At 47.1% G+C, this 19,230-nt stretch overlaps 1 protein-coding gene across 1 annotated transcript in view; it reads right to left on the bottom strand.

Moving 5' to 3' along the window:
* The window catches only part of GABBR2 (gamma-aminobutyric acid type B receptor subunit 2), a 328,955-nt gene that overhangs the window by 203,301 nt on the left and 106,424 nt on the right, over positions 1 to 19,230 (bottom strand). The window contains exon 2 of the mRNA XM_016146294.2: positions 17,360 to 17,497. Within this exon, the coding sequence (XP_016001780.2) occupies positions 17,360 to 17,497 (138 nt within the window). The remainder of the gene's footprint in view (positions 1 to 17,359; positions 17,498 to 19,230) is intronic.

The raw sequence follows: 19,230 nt of genomic DNA, 5'->3' as shown, positions 1-19,230 counted from the left end.
AAGTACTAAAAAAAGGGTGGATCTCGCAAATGAAAGTAACTAATTACATAGAGACAAAGAAAAATAACTGTAGAAGTAGAAATGGCCTGAGTAAGAGAGCTGCGATACTTAGCAATATTGGGGGCATATTTATATTAAAAAAATTTATTCTTTATCTGAAGTTCAAATTTAACTGGGCATTCTATATTCTATCTGGTAACCCTAAGTAACCATCAAAGTCAGAGATAGTGAATACATTTGAACCTAGGTGACATTGTTAACCAAGGGTTAGAGTGGTTGTCGAGAGCAGTGGGTTAAGTTGGTGAAGAGCATTATGTCTGAAATTAGCATGGGAAGGGGAAGTAATGGCACTAACGTCATTCATTTATCTGCCATCCTGGGCTTGTCCGATTCCTCATTTTACACACCGAGGGCCAGGGAAGACAAGGGCCTTGCCCAGGCTCACAGCCCAAGTCCACAGCTGGACCCAGCTAAACTCGTTTGCAGCTCCATACTGCCTGCTTGGAATCAAAACAAAATGCTCCCAATGCCATGATTATGTCATGTCAGACTACCTCCGGCAAACGTGACCACCCATATCAGCAGCCATAATGCACATAGCCAGTCAAACCCTCTACCTGATCTAATTTATCATCATGACTACATTTGAATGCCCTAGAACACCACAAAGAAAACAATCTAAAATGAAAATCACTTACACTCAGAGAGTTCCTTTGAAGGAGATGTCACTGTTAACAGAAAGCACTCGGGGTCTGAACCACTGCACACGTTATGTCATATCTCATGGGCTCTCAGAAACACAGTTTTACAATTGACTCTTGGAAGAAACTAAAAACAAGTATGCTTTATTATGAAGTGGATATCGAATCAGATAGGACTGAGCTGAATTCAAGTTCTCTCCATCTCTCTGTTGGTCCCTCTTTCTGGGCCTGCGGTTCTTTATTGTTAAAATAAGGAGACTGTACTAGGTAGCTCTTTATTTCAGCTCTAGGATTTTGTGGTTTTCTAATTCGATGTTTAATTTATAAATCGAGGAGAAATTCTTCTTTCTTTAGGTGAGAAAATAAAAACTACTGGACTAGAAACAACATTGCCAGAAGCGTTTCATGCCAGCCTCTTTCACAAAGAGAATTATTTAGTCGAATTTTTTATGTCTCCATTTGGATATTAGCCTTTTACTTTCTGCTTTTCTTAATTAAGTTCATTCATTAGGATTCTCGTTCATTCAACGAAGGTTTGTTTTCTAGAAAAATTATAGATGCATTTCCCTTGACCTAGAAAGCCCACTTCTAGGAATTCATCCCCAGTTTACACTGGCACAAATATGACACGTGGCCAAGGTGATTCCACCAGACTAGAAACAACCCAAATGTCCATCACTAGGGGACAAACTAGATGTACAAACTATAGTACAGCCACATGAAGAAGTGCTGTGGCTGTAAAATGAATAAGGTGTGTCTTTATATAATGATAAAACAGTGAGCTCCAGGAAGAAGTGAAAAAATAAGGTACAGAGTAGTGTATATTTAATGCTCCCTGTTGTGTAAGAAGGAAGATGAGGAATAAACACACACACACACACACACACACATTTGTGCATATTTACAATAAGAAACACTGAAAGGATAATTAAAAGACTAATAAAAATGGTTATCTATAAGGGTAACAAAAGAAAGCTGAATCGGAGCCAAGAATTCTCTACTTGTTGTATAGCTTTGACTATAGAATCATATAAAAGTCGTATATATTTTAAATATAAAATTAATCAGCAAGAAGGAAAAAACCAATCCCTAAACACTGAAAGCAAACGAAAACAAGGGCACTTAAGGGTATAGCACATTGTTAAGACAATCGAATGGAGAAAAATCTATAAAGGGACTTCTGGACACATCTTTACTGTTCATCTGAAAAGGAATACAGTCCCTGCTCCCAACACACACACACACACACACACACACACACACACACACACACACACATTTTTGAAATTGTGAAAACATTCAAACCAACAAAAAAGTTGAAAAAGAACAGTCCAGTGAACACCATACGCCTGTCGCCATTCACCATTTTCCTCATCCGTTTTCATCTCTTGCTCTCCAAACACATACATACATATAAATACACACGCACATATACACACAGACACACATATACATATATGCACACATACACGTTTTCTTGTTTTTGAAACATTTGAAATTAACTTACAGACATTTTGACACTTTACTCCTAAATAGTTCAGGATGCATCTAAGAATGACATTTTCCTATATCATTATAGTGTTGTTACCATATGATGAAAATGAACAGTAATTCAGTATCATATGATGTATAGCCCACATTCGGATTTCTTCCATTTCCCCAAATTACATTTTTTAAACTCAGGATCCAATCAACATTCATGCCCTGCATTCGGTTATTTTTTTAGTCCCTTGTCATCTAAGAACAGTCCCCCGCCTTCCTGTTGTTCTTATTGTTTTCAACAACATTAACTTCTTTGAAGAATCTAGGCTAACTGACTTATAGAATGTCCTATATTTGTCTGATTCTCTCCTCGTGGTTGGATCGAAGTTTAAACATTTTTCTTCAAAACATTAAAAATTATATTTTCTAGCTCGGTCCACTGAAAAAAATCTGGAAGTAGTGAACCCCAGCAGCAATGAACATGCCTGGCACCCAGATCTTGGTTTCTAAATATGACTCTGCACCAAAAAGAATTAGGGGTCCTTGGAGAGAAATGGCTGATTCAAGTCTAGGGCAGGTCAAATATTAAGTGACTGAACTAAGGCCAGAGAAGGAAAGAAAGAAGAGAAGGGGACAGGAGGAGGGAAAGAAAGTGTCAAAAAAGGGAAAGCTCTTTTGTAGAGAAGAATGTCAACTTAAATGTAGAAGGAAGACTAGAATTAGAAATGACCATTTGCAACCCCGGATAATTCATAGTGACTCAGGCAAAGACCATCAATATGCTAAAACCATTGGGTAAAAGATTGTGGGAAACAAGACATCTACATGGTTTTCAAAGTCTCACCCCACAGATTACTTAATAATTACTGAGGAAAAAAGGTATCTTCACCATAAACCAAGCAGACATCACCTTAACCAAGTGATCAAATTTAGCATCATCAGTAATAGTTCAAACATGGACCTCGTGACGTGACACACCGGAAGGAACACAGCATTTAAAGTGTAGCATTTTTGCTCAAACCATTTAAACTGAACCTAATCGCGAAGAAAAAATCGAGTCCAGATTTGAGATCTGTGTGACATTTTACATGACAATGGGCTTGGGCTTTTTTAAAAGGTCGATGTCCTGAAAGAAAAAGAAAAGGAGAAGGAATGTTCTAGATTGAAGAGAAAGCAAATACAACGTGTGCTCCCTGGTTGGATCGTTGATCCTTTCTCACCCACCCCAACAAATGAGTGGCAAAAAAAAAAAAAAGACGTTTTGGAGTCAACTGGGGACATTTTGAATATGGACCATATATTAGGTAATATTATTGTATCACTGTTAATTTTTTATAATTACATTACGGTGATGTAAGGGAATATAATTGTTCTTAGGAGATTCATGCTGACATATTTAAGGGTGAAGTGTCATTATGTCTACAAACGCTTGTCAAGCGCTTCAACAAAAATTGAGAGTGGGGGGTGGGGAGAGGAGAAGAAACATGACAAAATATAAACAGCCGATGAATCTAGGTACAGGGACTATGATGTTCATCGTGCTTTCTCTCAACTGGTTTTTGCAGGTTTGCGATTTTTCAAGATGAAACGTTGGAAGAAAATTTGGAGGAAAGGTAGAAACATAAGGAGAGAGCAGCAAAAACAACATCTGCATTAGAATAATGCCTGCAACTGATTGAAATACCAACCATTTCATATATTTTTAAAGATCCACGAATTCATGATACTACTACGTAAAAAGGAGAGACTTAGACTGGGAGAACCCCAAAACAAAACAGAAACAAAGATGTCTGCGGGTTCTAAATTCTAGGCCTGACTCTCGGGGTCCAGCCGCCAACAAGGGAGACATTGTCCCAAACCTTCTGGAGAAGCCCACAATCATCAGACCAGCTCCACGGGGAACAGAGAATGAAACCTGTGAGGACGCTGCAAGGCAGGCAGAGGGCTGGCCCTGACGTGTCCACTGGAGGCAGCGATCTGGCTGCAAAGTCGTCACTGAAAAGTGGTGTTGAAGCTGAGATTTGAGCTAAGATCTAAAAACTCATTCCCGAAAAAGGAAAGGAAAGAAAAGAAAAGAAAGCAACAAAAGGAAAAGACAAGCTCGACTCAGGCTCGAAAAAGCCACGCCCCCTTCCCTTCCCTTTCTTTATTTTTCTTTTCTTTCCTTTTCCCCTTCCTTCCTTCCTTTCCTTCCTTCCTTCCTTCCTTCCTTCCTTCCTTCCTTCCTTCCTTCCTTCCTTCTTTTCTTTTTTTTTTTGCCAGCCTGGGCTGCTGGGTTGAGCCACAGCTGCTTTGCTGTGCTGAGGGTCTGCATACCCATTACTCTTAGCAAAGGGCTCAGAGTTTCAGAAGACACACAGGATGGGAAGGGAGCTATTCCCCGTAGACACAAAGCCAATGCACCATCTTAGAAGTAACCAAGACAGTGCTATGTAACAGCTTGTGTGGGGACTTGGGGGGAAATTTGAGAAAATTATGCTTATCTCAGCATTTGGGCATAATCTAAATAGTCATCTAACCTAGGATTGTTTTTCTCAAGTTGAGCACTTCCCACTTTATAAGCCTCAATCTCTTCATCATGGAAATAATAAATTATTTAATCTTCTTAGTAAACGGATTCAAAACAAAAGCCTTCTGTATAATTCAAAACGAAATTAGGCTATGCTCTATTAAAAAAAAAAAAAAAAAAAAAAAAAAAAGCAACCCATTCATTATAAAACCACCCAGAGTAGAACTCTAAGTCCTAGATGCTTGAAATACTTAGCACCGTTATTGATTTTCACCAACAACCAGTCCATCTATTTTCTGAGTTCAAAGGAACCATTTATTTTTTATACATAACAAGTTACTGGATGAGTAATAAGTTTTAAAGTGTATGTGTGTGTATGTGTATGTGTGTGTGAGATCTGAATAATTTACAAGGAGAACGCAGGCCTGCACTGAGAGGCTCATGTCAGGTTGGGTCATCGTCTGCCGACAGGCAGGAAGCTCATTGCTGGGATGGGCTGCAGAGAGATCCCTGAGACATGCAGGGAGACTCCATGGCCTCTGGAGACCCCACTCCTACACCCTACTCACAGATCTGCTTACGGCAGGAAGTAGCGCAAGGCTCTGCTCTATTTGCATCTGATTTTCCTCATTCTGAAAACAGCCTAACTAAAATGATGCTCTCCCTTCCCCACGGCATCGCTCTGAGGATTAAGTGGGATGGTGTGAGAGGCAGTGCACCTCCCTAGTGGTCGCCAGCATAAACTCTGGAGCCACTTAGTCCTGGCAATCCCTTGGCAAGGCACTTAACCTCTCTGTGCCTCAGTTTCCTCATCTGTAAAATGAGGAGAATAATAGCGTTCAGCTCATAGGGTTGGTGTGTGGAGTAAATGAGTTAATTTAAGCACAGCGTTTAGGACTGTGCCTGGCTCATGGCTCAAGACCATGGAAGTGGAGGCCAGCAGTATTACAAGTAATTTTATAACAGGCCATCCAGATATGTCCACTCATGATTTCTGAGCATCGACTCAGTTCCAGGCTCTATGCAAGGCCCCTGGGGTACAGCCAAGGCTCAAATGAGCAAGGACTGTCCTGAAGTTCACAGCGTGGGGGAAACCTCATCAGAGAACTGTAATATATGGAAGAAAGGGCAAAGATGAAATGAGTGAAGAAAATGCAAAGGGAGGTGGCGGGTACCTCCTCCAGATGGGAGCCGGGCTGGAGAAAATAAGGGAGGCTTCCTAAAGGAGGTAACACTTGACCCAACTATCAGAAAGAAAAAAAAAAAAACCTCTGCCAGATGAGGAGGAGGACCAGAGAGGGCACACAGCAGTGGGAACAGCCTGGGCAAAAGCCCCAGAGCTACAGGGAGCAGGTTCTATCCGTTAACACAAGGCAAACGGACCAGAGAGGGAGCCAACAGAAATGCTGGCATCACAGCATTGCCACTACTTGCAGAATGACCTCGTGCAGGCTGCCTGACCTATCTAGGGTCACTTCCTTCACCTGTGGAATGGAAGGTTTTCTACCTGAAGAGCTCTGGTGGAGATTAAGAGACCTCAAAGCTGATAACTCAGCCTAGCTGCAAGGCTGTTGCCACTGTTCTTCGTGGGGTGGACTCCTAAATGGTAAGTGGCTTAGGAATGGAAAGGGAACCAGGCCTCAGACCATAAGCTCCTAAAGGAGGGGATCATATGCAGGGCCCAAGAGGGGAGACAACAGGTTTAAGGCAGGTGCTGATGGCTTTGATCTGCAGGGGATGCAGGGAATGACATGACATTATCAAGGTTATACGGTCTATCAACTGGCCCAACCCTCTCCCTTTACAATAGGAGAACCGGAGAAGGCAAAGGATGTAGAGAGGCTTCACATCTAGTCCCAGGGAGCTGACCCCCAGGTCCCGGGACCCCACCCCTACCTAGGAGGTAGACCAGGAGGCTGCCAGATGTCTTGGTCCTTGAGCAGGAGTCCTCAAGAGGGAGAAGGAATGTGAAGCATGGCACAGGGGTCTGTGTGTGCATCATCTCAGGTCATTTCACAACCAGCCCAGGGGCCGTGCCATGCCACTGTCAGATCACAGATGAGAAGTCGTGACTAGCAGAGGCCAAGAAACCTGCCCAGGGTCACCAGCTAAAAAGTACAAGATTCTGGATGTGAACCCAGCTCCATACGCCCCAAGCCCAAAAAATCCATTGGTATTATCGGAACATTTACAGGTGAGGATGCTCAGACTCCAGTGAGGGGAAGTGTTTTGTGTAAGGCCGCGCATCTGAGAGATGGCGGGGTTAGGATGGGAAGCCAGGTGTCCTCACGTTGACCCAGTGCTCTTTCCTTTGCTCCTTATTTGGAGCCCCAGGTCTCCTCTGTGCACTCCTGGCCTCTATGGGATTGGCAGCCTTGCCGACTGAGAGACTCACAGGTCACAGTGTCAGACCCAGGCTTGAGTAAGACACATTCCATCTGCACCGCAGTTTGACAAGAGTCCTTGTGGTCTGTGATGCTGACCACAGGGACGTTCGAAGTTAGTGAAAATAATGATTGCACCTGCATTTTCACTCTGACATTCCAAAAGTGGATTCTGGGGCTGAATCGGTAGGTATTTCCTTGAAGCCAAGAGTCCAAATACCTACCTTCCAAACCCTTCCTGTTCAGCTGACACACCTGACCTCTCCTTAGAGACTCCAGGTAGTCCTGGGTGAGAGGCACCTTAGATAAACAAGAATCTCCTAGGATCTTCTTAAAGTTTAGATTCAGGGTAAGCAGGTCCAGGTGAGGACTGGGCACCTGCATTTCTAATATGCTCCCAGGTGGGGCTGCGGGTCTGTGGACCTGACAGCTTTAGAGCATCTCTAGACCAGTGTTTCCATCCTGGGTACTTGTTTAAAATCAGATTCCCAGGCTTCTTCCTTGGAGATGCTGATCAGCGGACCTGGGAATCTGATTTTTAACCAGTAAATCAACACCCCACCCCAACTATATCCCTTCTGATGAGTCCTACCATCAGATGCATTAGGGAAATGTTGCCTAGTACAACACTCATCTGGTGCCTGAATCCTCTTTGCATCCCTGCCTTGAGCCACCCAATCTAGGCAAGGGTTCCCACCCACCTCTGCACAGCAGAATCACCTGGAGCTCTAATAAGTGCACAGAGGCCCAGGCTCTTAGATGCAGGACAGAACCTGGTGAGGGCCACCAACTTGTCCCTATTTGCCCGAGACTTCTCTGCCCACATCACTTCTACCCCTCACGACAACCCTACGAGGCTGGTATTATGCCCCTTCGACACATCTGTCCTCTTGGAGAGATTTATTTTCTAACTCCTTCTCTACTTTTCTCCAGACGCGACTCATATTTCCAGACTCGACTCAGTGTAATCCGTGTTTGTGCCGCTTACTAGCAGTATCACTCTACCATAAGTAACGCGAGTGATTTATTTATTTAGAATAAATTATTCACACTCCGCACATTTCCAAAAGGGTTTGAGGTGATGGAAGATGCATAAGCAATGAGGACATTGGAGTTACATGCTGGGAAGTGATATTATTCGAGATATCACGGTCTGGAATTAGAAATGGGGGTCAGAACCTTGAATTGAATCCTTCATCGGCTGGACAGGAAAGATATGAGTTGGGTCCTTGGCAGGAGTAGACTGGGAGCCTATCAACAGCATCATGCCTTTCTTTGCCTCCGCTTCTGGGAAAACTCCACCAGAATAGAGTGTGTGCACCTCTGACAGCTGCCGTGGGCTTATTTTGCCTTTTCCGCACGTTCTCTCTTTTAATTTTACTGTTCTGAATCACCTTCATGGTCTGTGATAGTTCATTTCATACACACAACTTTGAATCTGGAGACAAATGGAAACCTATAAATCTTCTAGGAGTTCCATGCATCAGGCCTGTCTGGCATCTCAGATGGCAAAAGCATCAGTAGTAATAATATTAACCTTCTACCTGTAGGGGGCTTACAGTCTGCAAGGTGCTTCCACCTGCTCCACCTTCCCTGTCCTATCTGATCCTCTCAACAGCCCCAGGAGAAGGGCAGATTTAGTTAGCCCATTTTGCAGATGAGTTCAGTGAGACTCTAGGAGGTTGCCAATTTGCTCAAGCCTGTTCTTTCAGTGAGAGACAGAGGAGGGGACAATTATCCAGAGCTTCTAAATTCCAGGCCTCTGTTCTGGCTGCTGTACCAAACTGCCACTCTGCCACGTCCACCCGTCCTGAGGTAGCAGCGTTAGGCACTGGAATTTGCACCACTGGGGAGAGCCTGGGAGAGTATACAGTAGGCACAGCATTTGCTAAGAGAATGAATAAATATATATGAGCACAAGTATGAATGAATGAGAACAGAACGCATGCCCTTCCCCCGAGAAGATCAACGGGTACTGCTGGCATCCCTTTTGAGACCTTGTACTTCCTCCTACCCATTTGTAGCTAAACCAAAAGCTACCAACTTCTCCTCACTTCACACATGACATTTCACTTGTTCTCAGAGCCAGGCTTTACTGCTCCAGGCATTCAAGGACATGGCCAGGAAGGCCCATCCACAGCTTCTGGTCCTTGCGGTCTATCTCGCCCTCTCCACTTGGCCCACAGAGCATGCCCTTAATATCAATTTTCCTTCTCCTCCTCCACCATTTTTTTCCTATGAATCCAGAAGGTGGAAGCATCTCATAGATTATTAATGTGCTAAATGGCCCCTTTGGAGACTGGTGCCAAGAAATGGCTGTGACCCGCCCTGGGTTATCGGCCTTCATTCTCTTTCTTAGACAGCAGCTGCAGCAAAGTGTCCAGTGGTGCCTAATCACACTGCGGCTCCTAAACAGTTTCCAATCAAGTCCACAGTCCCCATCACCTGCTCCACGGCGAGGGCGTGGCACCACGAGGTTTGCCCGCTGGATTTTGACTCACAGGGGCCTAAAGGCAGACTCTGTATATATATACTTTGAGTGTCTTGCCGAAGCCCCCATCCTGCCCCTGACACCTTAGTTTCAGGGTCTGCAGTGCCAGACTAAACAACCTTTGTCGTTGATACAAATCAGGGGGTGATCTTTAAACTCCCATCACTGTACTCAGAGGTCTGACCTGAGCAGATGAGTCCTTGTCACTGTAACAGTAGCTACTGTTTTATAGTCTATGAAAGTGCCCTCACTTAAAAAAAAAGAAAATCCTTCATTGATTCTCACATTTGCATAAAACACAGAAGGCGAGTTTGCTATTCCCATTTTCCAGAAGAGAAAAGTGAGGCTGAGAGAGACAAGCTAAGACCATGGTATAGATTACAAAGCTCTGGAGGGTGAGCTATGGGGCCCAGCTTTGCTGTTACTGACTGAGAACTCGGGCAAGGTCCTACCCACTCTGGGCCTCTGTTTGAGACTGGACCCAACGATTGCTAAGGCCCTATCGGCTCTGCCTTTCTATGGATCTACCTCAAATTCTACGTCCCACAGAGAAGTAAGAAACAATCTTTTGATTTCTCAAGCAACCTACAGCTTTAATAAGATAATCACTCGAGAAAATCAAGTCAGACGACAAAATTTCTGTTCCTATGAAGCAAATGGCATCGACTGACACTTTAGAGCGATGCTGGAATTCAGGAAATTGCAAGGGCTTGACTTGGGGGTTTTCACTGCCCTTTTTATTATTATTATTTTTTTAATGTCAAAACCAAGCACGATTTAGGGTTTTCAGAAATCAGATCCTAAATGTGCTGGGATGCCACTGCCAACACGTCCGTCCGTCTACAAATGCAGAGTCGACATTCTGTGTGTGGTCTGCATGGCCCCCTTACCTCCACTCCCCCCGCACGAGCTTCTCCAAGGAGACAGCCCCATCACACAAACTGAACCGTTCCTTCCCGCGAAGGTCCTGAGGGAGCGCCAAGGCGGGCCAGCGGGCAGGGTGGGCTGCAGAGGGGACGCTTGGGACGGTGCCAGGAGAAACGCATCTACAATTTCGTACTCACCTACTGCCGGCTCCTTTTAAAGGACAGGCTCTGTGGGATATGGGTTTTGACAAAACAGTGTTTGTGTTTTCCTGCGAGCAGCCCTTTATCCCTTCAGGAATTTGACTTTATTTTCATCGGCCTGACTATTTCTGTCTGCAAGCTGAGGCGGCTCTCATCTCATTCCCAAGCAGGAAGGAGTTTTTTCCCCAGTGTCTGAGGAGGTCAAACCCTGGCTCGCCGCCTCTCTTGTACCTTCGCTGAGCTCTGCCTCCCTCTCTTGTTCCAGCTACCCTGCCTCTGCCTTCGCCACACAACCTTAAATCCTCCTGCTTTTTCCCCGGGCCCCATGCTTTCAGAAGGACAGACTAGCCTGGTAGGAGGTCTTCAGAACTGCTCAAAGAAAGTGCAAGGAAGGGTCAGAAACAAGCCACCTTCAGATCTCTGAGGATAGGATTCTGAGGGTGGCTGAAAAAATTTCAAAGGAAACACATTAGTTAAAAAGCATTAGGTCCAGAGATGGGAGATGTGGGCTGAAGCTAAGCCAGGGACCATTTCAGGTCTCTCTCAGCTTTTCTTTAGCGAGGGGCTGCAGCTGGAGAGCCACTGGATCCTTCCAGACCTGGTGGGCTCTGATGATCTGCCCTCATGATTAGGGTCGAGCCTGAGGCCTAAAAGGCAGGAATCCAGAACTCTGTTGGTAAACATTCCCTGTGTGCCACTCAGGGCTGGAGTGCGGGGGCGAATAAGACCAGGCCCCGACCTCAGGCAGCTCCAGGCCAGAGCGGGTGCAGGCATAGGGCGGCAAACCCTATGGGAGGGTGTGTGGGTAAGGGAGGGCTTCACAGAGGAAGGACAGGCAAGCTGGACCAGGAAAGATGAGCATGGTCCTGCTAGGTGGAGAGACCGGGCCGAGGAAACAGACCGTATGAGGCCGTGACAATGAAGGAGCAGAAAGGGGGCGGGGAGACTCGCAAGGTGATGGAGCACCCTCTTTCCATGTCACAGACTGTGGGATCCGCTCCGGCGGCACTAGGATCTTTGCCCCAGTGGCATTCCCTGCTATTTCTCCCACGTGGGCAGCATGAATCGAAGTTCTGACCAGGAGCACCAGTTAGGTCCTGGTGTCTGGGAGATGAACTGGTCTAGAGATCACCTGGCCTAGTAAGTCTCTGGGAACCAATTGCATCTAATCACCTGAGCTGCTGGTATTGACAAGGCAGCAGGGGTGAGGAGTGGGGTCTCCTCTAAACCTGGACCTGCTCAGAGTAGAGCTGGGAATTTGCATTAACATGAGCACATCCCCAGCTCCCATAAGTTGCTCTTACAATACAGTTTGACAACCACCAGCCTGGTCTATGCCTACACTATGTATTAAATGTCTCCAACAGCAGGCCTGGCTGAGACTGGAATGCTTGGAGACCCTCAGGCAACAGAGAACTCACTACTTCACAGCCAGGCAATGTGCTCCATGCTGGACGCCTCCAGCCACAAGGGACTGCTTTCAGGGAGTGCAGACTCTGCTCCCCTCTGGGTTTGCCCACTGCTCCTGCTTGTCCCCACCTATATCACAGAGAGCCAGCAACATCTCTCAGAGAGCCATGCAGCTCCAGAGGCCAAGACTCCTTGCCTCCTCTCCAGCGCCCTGCATGTTCTCCAGTCTGAACATGCCAGTTGCCAACGGCAAGACCCAGGCCCTTCCCGGATGCCTTCCAGGCGCTGTGCTGGTGGGTCCTTCCCATTGTGAGGCCCAGATCTGAGCCGCCATCCTGGCCAGGGTCTGACGGGCTGGAGAGAGACAGAGCCTGCATGTCAGACCCTGGACTCTACGAAGGTCCTCACATAGAGTTGGAGAAGCCGACACGCCCAGTGGCTAAGTGACTCACATCACGACTTAAACAATATTAGCCTCTCAGTGCAGCAACCATGAATCAAGAAGCCCAGCAGAAGCAAAAGTTAAATTTAACCGACTTCAGCACCGGGGTGCATTTTCACCCCTGTCGCACGCATCCCTATTTTTGTAGCACCAGGAAACTGAAGCAACTGATTACGCATTCCAGGCCTTCTCCGTCCAGCAAGCATTGTTCCCCCAAAGGGCAGTCAGAGCTCCTTTTCAATTACACAAATTACATGCATTTTCCCATTTGTGAAATTCTGTTTCGGAGCCCAGTTTTGAATAAGTTAAGGGATTCATCAAATCCCTTGAGTGACGGCAGACCCACTCATTCAGCCCTCCACTATCTCTGCAAGCAAGCTCAGCATCCCAGAGACGAGGAGGGTCCCTGGAGTCTGCCCCATGACAAATGAGGCTGTGCTCCCTGGGAGTGGTGAGGCAGAAATCAGGCTCCAGGGCTACTCCCCGTCGGGATCCAGATCTTTGTTTCTGCACGCTCCTTTCCCGCTCCACAGGCGGGAGAAGTCTCTCTTGGACACATCCTGCGATTCTGCTCTCCAAACTTCTGGCACCAAGTTCCCAGCCCCTTGGTGTCCCTGATCCATGCACACAGCTGGAGCCCTTGATCTGGCCCAGTGTCTGGTAGCAGACAGCTAGGACAGTGGTGGCCCGTACAGGCTGCCAACAACGTGGAGGGATTCTGTTGAGGCGGCTGAGAATCTGCATTTTCTCCCAAGCCCTCTGTCTCCCCCATGGTCAAGTCCACACTGGGAGAAGCTACACAGGAGGGTTTCAGGCTTTCGGCTTCTTTCCTGAGCTTTTTTCAGTTCAGCACTCGGTGAACCTCCTGTGTGCCAAGCCCTGCCCTGGGCATGAGTAACAAGGAGATTAAGGAAACAGGGGCCCCTGCCCCCTGAAAGCTTACAGTCTAGTAGGGAAGACTGGGATATAGGACAAACTATTTTCCACAAAATGAAATTCACTTAACGACAATAACATATGCAATAAGGAAGTGATGAAAACCATGTTGCTCAGCCTTTTCACCATCGCTCTCTAAAGAAGAGTGATTTTTCCCCTAATCCTGCCCTACTCTTGAAATTTTAATACCACAGATATACTATAGATCTGTTTATGTTCTGTATGTAAGAAGAGTGAGATTTTTTTGCCCCTTCCCACAAGAACCAATTTTCACTCCCTTGGAGGAGATGGCCCCCATTCAAAAGGCATTGTTTAGGAAGGGATCATTAATTCGCTTTTTGGGCTGGGGATGGGAGGCACAGAAGGAAAGGAATCAAGGAAGGCATCACAGAGGAGTTGGTACCTATCCAGGGTTTTGAAGAATGAGCAGGAATTCTCAAAACAGAGAAGGAACTCAGCATCAAGTCTCCTTTGCTGGGCAACTTGAGCTCCTGCCTTTCTTCCAGACGTTAGTCTATGTAGTAGACTCCGAGATGGTCCGAGAGCAATCTTCACCTCCCGCTATAGCTTGTACAGTCACCTCCACGCTAAATAAGAGCTGATGTGTATTATCAGTAGAAAATGGCAGAAATAACAGTGTGCAAATTCTAAAGCTAGCTCTGTGCCACGTGCGCCTTGGTCTCCTAGATGGCTTGCTTTGGGGGAAGCCGGCCACCATGCCGCAAGGACACTCAAGCAGCCCTGTGGAGACCCTCACACAAAGAGGCACCGATTTGTTAGCCCTGTGAGGGAGCCACACTGGGAGAAGAGCTTCCAGCCCAGTCAAGCCTTCGGATGATGCCAACCTCGAGCCTGTAAATCTGTGGCTGGACCCCAAGCATCAGGGAGCAGACGTAAGCCATCTTGCGGGTCCGAATTCCTGACCCATGGACATAATGAAATAAATTATTATTGTCGTTTTAAGCCACTAAAGTTTGGGGTGATCAGTTACACAGCAATAAATAAGACAGTTCTCATCTCATAACCCAGTTCCCTATCTTGTCAACTCCTCTAGTCTGGAGGCTCATGCCGAGGCCAGATAGCTCTGGCCGATAAGCCAGGAGTTTTCAACATTGTGCTTGCTCCTGCAGCTCCTCAGAGAATTCCAGACAGTCCCAGTGAGGCTACAAGAAGGTTAGGAAGCTCCCTGGATTCCTCTCTGGGTGAGGGTTTCCCAGACAGCTTGGTTTCTCATCTGAACAAAATGTCCATCTGCCGATCCTTCGTCCCTCCATCTCTTCCTCCCTCCCTCCATCCTCTGATCATTCAGCAGGCACCTAATAAGGTCTGGGAAGTGTTAGGCACCAGGAGAAACAGAAGTGACTCAAGCCCAGGCTCTGTCCTCAGGGAGCTCGCAGCCCAGCTAAACAAGCCCTCTCATTACTGAGCCCTGAAGAGGGGCAGGCAGAAGGGCATGGAGGTGGCTGTGTATATGCTCGCTAGAAGTAAACAGAGGGACTTGAGGAAATTTCTAGATGGGCCACTTTAAATTGTGCAGTGAGGAAAAGCTTCCTGGAAGAGGCAGCATTGAAGATGGGTCTCTAAAAATAGGTAGGACAGACATAGTGGACATGGGGAGAACGAGATATCTCAGGTGGTGGGGACAGTGTTGCGGGAAAGACCAGGGGTGCTAAGTATTGGGGTTCGACTGGGCAGTGGAGATGAGGCAGGGGCGACGACAATGAAACAAGGAACACTTAGTGCTTAGGATGTGCCAGGCACAGTCGTAGTCATTTTCAATTGTTTAACCCATCCAGCAGCCCTATGAGCTCCTCTTATTACCCTGATGACACAGACAAAGGACTGAGGTTCGGAGCGGCAGCTCAGCATGACATGTGTAGTGTGCTCCTCAGCACTCAGGAAAGGAAGCTCAAGAGCAGAGAAGGGACGTGACTTGACCAGGGTCTCGCTGCCATTTATGGGCACCGCGGAGCCCAAAGCCAGGCTCCCAGGGCACACCGAGCCGCGCCGGCTCCCAGTCGCGTGGTTAGGTGTGCGGCAGAGCACGCAGAGCTGCTTTTCTGGCCTCGTCCCCTGCATCCGCCCACATTCAGCATGGCCGGCTCTGGCCACAGCGCATGACTCACTGCTGCCCGAGCCCACACACTCCCGCTCCCCGCGTTGGCACGCCCGGTTTCCTCTGCCGGCAGTGCTCTCCTCCACGTCTCCAGCTGTCCGACGCCCTCTCCTCCTCCGCAGCCAGCTCCGCATGACCTCCCTGAGAAGGCTTCCTTGACCCTGGGCTGAGCGAGCGGCCCTTCCCTGGGCCCTCGCCTTCCCTCATCACACCTTTCCCATGGCTGGCGCCCACCTCCCCTCTCCCCTCAGCATCCCGCACAAGCAGGGCCAGACTCAGAGAGGTCCTTAGTTACCGCGAGCTGGTGGAGTAAAACCAGATCCCCCCGCGGTCCAGCGTCTGCCCAGCTCTTCATTCTCACCCACCACCCTGACAACAAACCCACCATGCTCCGGTGCCACGGCTCTCTTTTCTATTTCAGGAATGTGCCAGGCTCCTTCCCATCACAGGCCGTCTACATCTGCTATTTCATCCATCGGTATGGATGCTCTTCACCCAACCAACTCCTCACCCTACCGGTCTCAGCTCAAATGTCACCTCCTCCAAGAGGCCTTTCTGGACTGCCCCGAGGTAGTCACTGTTTATCCCATCACCTTGTTCATTTCAGCCACAGCTCAGTTTCCTTACCACAGTTTTATCTTAAAAACCAGACTGCCTAAGTTTAAATCCTGGCTCTATTACTTATGACCTGTGGGTTTGAGGGCAAGTTACTTAGCCTCTGTGTGCCTCGGTTTCCTTATCCATAAAATGGAGATGGTAACAGCACTGACAGCATAGAGTAGTTACAATGATTAAATGAGTTAATTCATATAAGTGCTCAGAACAGTATCCGGTATGCAGCGAACCTGATATACATATAATACAAGTTCTAGATCTCAGGATTATTACTTAATTGTCCGCTTGCCCATCACCTGCCTCCCTCACAGAATATAAGGTCTGAAAGAGTAGGGACCACATCTGTCCTGTTGAGCGTTGTATCCCCCGTGTCTACTAAAATTTCAGGTGCACGGTAAGTTGTCCATTATATTTGTTGGATGGATGGATGAGTGATGGAGTGATGGATGATGGATAGATGAAACAGATGGATGGATGGATGGGGGGGGGGGGCGGTGGAGCGAGGAAGTAAAGCATACGCAAGCGCCGGCACTCGCCCCGGGCGGGCACGTCCTTCTACACTCTTCTCTCTCGCACTCCGGATAACAGCTAGCGTTGGTGAGTTTTGCCTCAAAAGACCACACATTTCCTGGTGGAGCATTCAACAGTGTATAACATCTGCCAGTGTAAGGAGTGACTAACCGGCTAGGAGCCCTAGGAAAGGCTTAATGGAGGAGAAAGGCAGTCTTAGTGGACAAGAGAATTTCAGCGGGGGAGGAAGGTTTGGTAAACAGTAGATAAAGGACCTTGTGCTTAAGGAAACACAAGAGCAGGACTCTGAGGCCTGAAGGTCTGGGGTGCATTTGGGGAAAGGGAGTTTGTCTGGAGGGGCTGAGGCATGGAACGATGACAGGGACAAGAGACGACACTGGACAGGCAGACTGGCTGGATGTTGATGGCCCTGAGCGTCAGTCACTGGAAGATTTCAAACACACAGAGGTGGTGGTAGGGCTACTCTTTAGAGACCCACTGTGGTGGCCAGGCCAGCACGGGCCAGAAGGTCAGTCCAGGAGGCGGAGCATTGGGAGGCTGTTCAATCACTTAGAAAAGAATGAAGGATGCCTGAGCTGGGCAACTTAGAAACTGTGTTGGGCAAGGAACCATTCCTGCAAAAGACTTATGGCCGATCAGAAACACGCCCCCAACCAAAGGTGGGCCGGACCTTACCTGTACCAGGTTCCAGCCTTGGAGGGACTCTGCGATGATGGACGTAACGGATGGACAGACGCCTCCAAACACCATCAAGTGGTTCGGTCCGTATTTTATTGCATCGTAGAAGGCTTTCAACCCTTTTGCATTATCACACTGGGGAGCAACACACAGAAAGAGAAGTCCAAATTAGAAACAGTTTTCCCCAGGGGCAAAAGCCCAACAGTGGATTCACGCAAACAAAACTGCCTTATGGGAGGGCTTTTGGGTTTTAGTTCTCCCATCTTGGGGCTTTTTAAGACAGCCCAGAGCCCATGCTGTGAGCCCCGTGAAATGTGATCTTGGCACCCCCGCCCTGCCTCCCCGTGCCCCTAGGCGCCCTCCAAATCCAGGCCCTTTGGCTCCAAGCCTATCTCCCTCAGAGCGCACAGAAAGGGCCCCCCAAATGCCTCACACTGGGGTCTCCCCATTCCATGGTCATTTATATTAAAAAAAAAAAAAAGAATCTACATCCACTAAGATAGCTATTATCAAAAAAGCAAAAAATAACAAATGTTGGTGAGGATGTGGAAATATTGGAACCCTTGTGCATTGCTGGTGAGAATGTAAAATGGTATAGCTGCTACAGAAAGCAGTACGGCAGTTCCTCGAAAAGCTAAACAGAATTACTGTATGATCCAGCATTCCACCTCTAGGTATATACTCCCAAAGAATTGAAAGCAGAGACTCCAATAGATTACTTGTCCACCCACATCCAAAGCAGCATTATTCACAATAGCCCAAAGGGGGAAACAATCCGAATTTCCATCAACAGATGAATGCGCAGACAAACTGTGGTATATACACACAACGGGACTATTATTTAGCCTTAAAAATTAAGGCGACTCTGATCTATGTCACCGCATGGATGAACCTTGAAGACATTATGCTAAGCAAAGTACGTCCGATGCAACAAGACAAATACTGTATGATTCCACTTATATGCGGCACCTACAGAGCAGTCACGAATACAGAGGCAGAAAGTAGAATGGTGGTTACCAGGGGAGGGAAACATTCTGGAGATGGATGGTGGTGCTGGCAGCGTGACAATGTGAATGCAGTTAATGCCATTGAACGGCACGCCTAAAATGGTTAAGACGATATGTTTTATGTTGTGTATATTTTATCACAATTACACACACACACACACACACACACACACACACGAGGAGGAGTAAAAGGAGGAATCTAAAGAGAGGAATTCATTCAGCAAACACTCGCCAAGTGGTCAGCCCAGGGCTGGATGCTGAGGAAACAAGGTGGACACAGTCCCTGCCAATGGGCTCACACAACTAGAGGGAAAATGGACCACTACAACAGATCCTGGTGAGGCACCACGTAAATGAACAAGGACGAACACCCATGAATGTCGGAAGTCGGTTACCGCTCACGTCCCACCTTCCGGCCTCCACCTCTGTCATCAAGCCTGGTGATGATCATCTTTCCCCTGGACAGAGGCTCTGGCTCCTAACTGGGCTTCTTGCTCCCCCTGGGGTCCAGTTAAGCCAGTTCAATAACTAGCAGTCTGAGGGGCCATTGTAAAACATAAATTACTCCTTGTCTTTCTGCTTTCCGTGCACTTAGAACCCAAACTCCTATCAGAATATAATTCTCAAAAGGTTAAAAGCATCATTTTCATGAAAATCAACAGTGGGTACATGTCACTCTTTTACTTAATTCATGAATAAGGGGATCTGCAGGGTGACAAAGTCGATTCAAAAAAAAACTTGAGAGACATAAATTTTTATAGTGAATAGAAAAATATGAAATATAAGATGGCTAAATTAAATACAAAACTGGTTAATGTCTTACAGGGTAGTACAACGATAACCTTTGGGGACAGAAAAGAA

Source organism: Rousettus aegyptiacus, unplaced genomic scaffold, assembly GCF_014176215.1.
Source record: "Rousettus aegyptiacus isolate mRouAeg1 unplaced genomic scaffold, mRouAeg1.p scaffold_m13_p_3, whole genome shotgun sequence".
NCBI classification, from domain to species: domain Eukaryota; kingdom Metazoa; phylum Chordata; class Mammalia; order Chiroptera; family Pteropodidae; genus Rousettus; species Rousettus aegyptiacus.
Note: the sequence above shows the minus strand (reverse complement) of the source record. Positions and strands in the feature narration are given on the sequence as shown.